The sequence below is a fragment of the Hippocampus comes genome, unplaced genomic scaffold (assembly GCF_001891065.2).
Source record: "Hippocampus comes isolate QL1 unplaced genomic scaffold, H_comes_QL1_v1.1 scaffold261, whole genome shotgun sequence".
NCBI lineage: Eukaryota > Metazoa > Chordata > Actinopteri > Syngnathiformes > Syngnathidae > Hippocampus > Hippocampus comes.
The window spans coordinates 4,834,539-4,840,127 of record NW_017805824.1 but is presented as its reverse complement, the minus strand read 5'-3'; the positions used below and the strand labels follow the sequence as shown (position 1 = coordinate 4,840,127).

Sequence of the window (5,589 nt, the reverse complement as noted above, 5' to 3'; positions counted from 1 at the left end):
GACGTCATCAATGTGCGACATGAATCATGCACAGTACTGTAGTGAACAAAAGCAACTGCGTTTAAAGTCTTTTGTACACTTATGAACCATTTGTGATTAGAGCTTAGAGCTACTATTGTATTTTAATGGCGATTATATGATGGTACTCGGAAAGCTAAGCTATTTTTATTCTGTAGTACAAATATTTGTAGAGGGAGGCAAATAAAGTCCCGATTCAAACCAAGTAATAAAGTATATACTCTGAAATTTATTGTAGTACGAAGTAAAATGTAAAATCCCAACTGTCCATGTTAGGGTTGGGATGGCTAAGCGGTGCTGAAAAAAAAAACAATAACGTCATCGACTGACTTCAACTCGAAAATCCCAGAGCATACAAAAAACCTGAGTCGCGGATTCTCAGTCTATGCAGATGAACGTTCGTTTTGATTGGATATGCTACAGAAAAAAACATACCAGTTGTGTAATTGAGCATTTCGGTTTATTATATACACGCCACTCCGTACATGATCAATATTACTAGGCTAACAATATCATTAATACAAGTCGAAATAAAAGTCTGGTTTCAACTACCATAATCAGTTATATGGTGCTCATTGTACAGAATATTAATGCTGAGATCGTAAATGTTTCAATATCCATTCATTCATCCATCCACCCATTTTGTAATCTGTTTATTTATTCTCACGAGGGTCGCGGGCGTGCTGGATCCTATTTCTGCTGTCATCGGGTAGTGGGGGGGCTGTACACCCTGAACTGGTTGCCAGCCAATCGCAGGGCACACAAAGAGGAACAACCATTCGTGCTCACATCACGCCTAAGGACAATTTAGAGTGCTATGCATTGTGAGGCGGATGTGCCGACCAGCCGAGCACCGCGCCACCCAATGTTTCAATTCTCATTTTGATACTTTATCCATCGGTTATCTGAACCGCTCTATCACGAGGGTCGTGAGCGTGTTGGAGCCTATCCCAGCTGACTTCGAGCAGCAGGCGGGGTACACCCTGAACTGGTTGTCAGCACGCATACACAACCATTCACACCCACAGACACACCCTGGGACTATTTGTGTTCATGCATGCATGTTTTCAGAATGTGAGAGAAAACCGGAGTACCCGGAGAAAACCCACGCAGGTATGGGAAGAACATGCAAACTCCACAAGTGATCTTATCTGTAGAACATGAAATCTATTAAAAATTCTCACAGATGGGTTTTGCTGGATTTATTTTCATTTTGGGGAATGAAAATATCAGAAGAATGTGTATTTTATTTGTGAACACTTGTTTGACCCAGTGTGAGAATTCAGAAAATGGGATCCCAACAATCACAAGAAAATCAAGTCCACTTTATTGTCAAATGTGCTCTATGTGCAACATACAGCACAGATGAAATATCTTCCCTCTCAACCAGTGGAGAGAGAGAGAGAAAGAGAGAGAGAGAGAGAGAGAGAGAGAGAGAGAGAGAGAGAGAGAGAGAGAGAGAGGAACTGCTGCGGTACCCGCGCTGCCATCAGTATAACAGTCAATATAAAATGACAAAATAATACAACGCCACACATAAGACATAGACAGTCGTGCAATCTTACCCACTTTTTCTGCATACACTTTGTTGTTTGAAGCAGTTATAGATGAAAGAGGAGAGAATAGTGAAAGCATCCTTGAGTTCCCACAAAATGAAGATGATACCAACAGCATTGTATGTCAATTATTTACACTTTAATGGCTTTAATTACATGCAAGTGTACAAAAAAAGCTTCACCATTGTATTTCAAGGATTCACAGCGATAACTTTGTACAAAATTAAGGGGGAAAAAATATATATATATAAATCAAGCACTGTGTCCCTTTAAATAATTTCAACATAATGTAACAGTTGCAGTATTTTGTTCAGTGATCAAGCACTACTGGCCCTTTAAGAGCTGTAACATCCTTCCTATCATAAAGACAAAGTTGGTCACTTCCTGGAAAGAATAACTAAGACAATTCTAAAAACACAAACTTTAATAATTATGAAGAGCGGTTTGAAAAGTTATTCAATATCCTTGATTTCCAGCTTTAAGTCCCTGTACCAGTTGTTGCTAATGGAATATGAGTAGGCCAAATGTGAAATGAGTAGTGGGGGAAAAAACATGAATAGTAAGACAAACGTGTTCAATTAGTGCGCTAAACTTTCTGAAGAGTGAAGAAAAATAAACTGTTAGTACATGGACTTTAAGGTAGATATCAACGACATTGACGAAATATTCAAACATCTTTTCATAGAAAAAAAAGCAGCAACATTCAACAATGTTCTAATTTCACTGATCATCCAGTAGAAGGCCTTCATACATTTGACATCTATTTCCAAGCATTTCTATGCTCCCAGGAAGGCAGGAGTGATTTCTATTCTCCCGGGTGTGATGCTTTCAGATGAGGCCAATATTTTACTCCTGTATTTCATATATTTTCTGAAAACTTATTCGGCCACTCATTTATTTTTTTCTAAACCCCGATGGCCAATAGGGTACAGTATTTCAAATTAACCAGGAGTTTGACAACAGGGCTGCAAACAACTCCCAGTTCAAGTGAGGTGTGCGTGAGCTCAGAAACAGAAACAGAGGTCAAAGGGCGTTTCACAGCTCCGTTCAGATGACGACGCTGGTGCCACTGCGATAGCTCTTAACCTGAGAGAAACAGACTAACTTTAGATTCTTTTTTTTTCCTCACAGCCAGAAAAATCCGATTGTCATAATTTAAAAAAAATGTATTTATTGTGACTACATTAAAGCAATGTTTTTCTTACAGAGTAGTGATCGTTCCTTCTTGGTCCTGGTTTGTTTCCAGGCTCGTACTCAGTGTAGCCGGGAGGTTTCTCACCCCAGCTTCCGCCACCTCTCCTCCCTCCTCCTCCTCTTCCTCCTGCTCCTCCTCCTCCTCTCCGATAATTGTCCTCATCGTCAGAGCTCCAGGACCCTCCCGCCCGACCTGCTCCCCGTGGGTTGTAGTTCCCTCTGGACCTGCTATCAAAGAGATCATCCCTAGAGCGGGATCGAGGGCGATCCATGCCTCCTCGTGGCCCGCCACGTGGCTGCCCATCCAGTGATTCCTCGCTGTAGCTCCTCGGAATGCCTCTGGATCTCGTAGGTGAAGGATACCGTCGACCCGGCGTGCTGCGCTCCCCTCGTCCGAAACCGCCATGGCTGCTGTCGCTGGAGCTCGGAGGGCGAGTCTTAGGTGCGGGGGGCGGCACTCGGCCTGGCTCACGTATCGGCGGGAGGGTGATGATGCGGCGATCTGAAGGCATGTCACCGAGACCAGAAATCATGCTGGGAGGGCCGGCTGAAAAGGGGACGCTGATGGGCATGTGCTGGGGGGCAGGTTGAAGCTGTGTCATGTGAGGAGGTGGAGGCGGCTGAGCCTGTTAACAATATGATGATTTAAAAAAAAAAAAAAAGGAAGACAGTCAATCAATAGCAACAAAGAGGACATTCTGCACACAAGTGTGTCATAGGTTTCCAGTTACAGCATCATAAACATACACTACTCAAAAAAAGTAAGGGGTTTTGGGTTGTAGGATAAATTCATCAGTGATGAGAAAAATTTGCGTTTACACGAGGCTTCGCTAAACTTAAGGTCAGGACGTGAAAATGGAGTCGAGTGAGTTTTAATTAGGTTGCTGACAGTCGGGGTGGATTTAATTGATAATAAGGTCTCCCAGCTAAATTTAGAGTCACGTTCTGTCAGATTGTGCAAGGGAAAGTCATCTTTTCGTTTCCTCAAAGTGATGTCATACAAGTGAGAATATACACGAAGGAATATTTTTAAAAGGTGTGTTGTAATAAATTAAAATGTGTTTCAAGTATGTGGGATGGATTTAAACTACATTTTCAAAGTTTTTTTTTTTTTTTAATATAGTCTCCAGATTGCAGACTTTTTTTTAATTTACTGCAAGGGGGTCTGGAATGTATCCCCTATAATAAATGGAAGTTCACCGCATGCCATGTCAATTTATTGATGCAAAGCTGAGTCTCAGTTGAGTAACCCAATTGCTAATTTGGGTCTTAAGATGAATGTTTACGAGACCTTGGTAAAGGTAAGAATAACAGCACAGTACATACCTGAAGCATGGGACTGGTCATGTCCAAACCCCTCACCTGACTCTCCATGTAGTCAAGCATGTGATTAGTGTTGGCAGGTGTGTGACTGCCGTGGATACTCGGCGCCGGTAGGCTATAAGCTGACGACTGTGGTGGGGGCAGTGGCATGGGCTTCATAGGCATGCTCTTCCCTGACATGGATCCTATGGGAAAAAAAAACACCAGCCCAAATTAGTAGAGTACAAACTCAAAAGTATCTTTCCTGCAGTGCGAGTTGTACCTGCGTATAGTAGCGGGTTAATTTGAGAGGAGGAAGCCTGGGTCATTGGTCCATATACAGGCTGTCCTCCCACCCATGGAGCCATAGCCCTCTGAGCCTCCTTCATCATACGATGCTGCATTACCGCTGAAAGACAAACGTAGATTTTTAAAGCACAGAAATGACTTCTGTGGACATTTTGTATGTAGCCAAAACATATTAGCATAATGCAAGTCAAAGAATATTCTTAACTATGGGTCGAGTTTTTTACTCCATATAAATTACTTGAGCAAAATGTTTGACGTGACTAATTCATCTGAAGCATGGCAGAAAAAAAAAAAAAAACAAGCGTGCCATTCGCAGTCTGACGAGCCATGACTTCTTTACCTTCCGAATAATGAAAAGGAACCGTTATGAGGTGCCATCTTTTTTTTTTTTACTCAAAAACTGTTCACAATTTAACCTATAAGAACTCCACAACTACTTGACACAGACTCACTTTGGAGAACTACATTTTTCTTGTGGCAGTATTTTAAAGTTACAGTATTCTTACTCGAGTACAATTTTTGGCTACATTATCCATCTTTGACTCTTGGGGGAAAAAGTGAACTGTGCATTTATGAATGGGTATTAATAATTTTACAGGCAGACATAGAGAGCGTTACACAGATATATGAATTATCCGTTTATTTTCAATACTGCTTATCCTGTTCAGGATTGAAGATATATGAATTATTTCCTTTTATTACAATTAAAAAAATGTTTTATTAAATATCAGAGTCTGTTCTGAGATGATGTTAATGATATGTCAAGCAAGAAAATTTGAGTAGACATTCAGAAGATATTCTGTAGTGTCACGTCAACAGTATAATATGACTGAAACGTTTGCACTAAAGATGATGCTGTTGCACTGGGTAAGTACGTAACCTTTGGCTCGATCAAGAGTCACTACAGTGTGTCAATACAGTAGAAGTTTAGTGTGTTTAAAGCAGGTGGGAGAGCTAAAACTATTATTATTGTATACAGTATGGGCTAGAGTGCAGAATTCCACTTCATCTGTTGTCATTGATGGGGCTTGTGAAGGAATGACCTTCTGATAGCCAATTTCAATTCAAATCTGAAGTTTCCATCAAAAAATAGCAAGCCCTACTACAGTGAAACTCCTCTACAACGAAATCATGTTTGCAGCAAGAATTTTTTCACAACAAGGGGTTTTTCACTGTAGCAAATTTGATCTCAGATGTAAGCACACACACA

General features: G+C 41.0%; 1 protein-coding gene across 1 annotated transcript in view; it reads right to left on the bottom strand.

Annotated features, from left to right (window-relative positions):
• Window positions 1-1,691: 1,691 nt before the first annotated feature.
• LOC109525998 (immunoglobulin-like domain-containing receptor 1) overlaps window positions 1,692-5,589 on the bottom strand; it is an 8,197-nt gene continuing 4,299 nt past the window's right edge. Inside the window, exons 6-9 of the mRNA XM_019886985.1 lie at window positions 4,354-4,479; window positions 4,095-4,276; window positions 2,780-3,394; window positions 1,692-2,660 (exon numbers count right to left, since the gene is read on the bottom strand). Coding sequence (XP_019742544.1) covers window positions 2,622-2,660; window positions 2,780-3,394; window positions 4,095-4,276; window positions 4,354-4,479 — 962 coding nt within the window. The 3' untranslated portion in view covers window positions 1,692-2,621. The remainder of the gene's footprint in view (window positions 2,661-2,779; window positions 3,395-4,094; window positions 4,277-4,353; window positions 4,480-5,589) is intronic.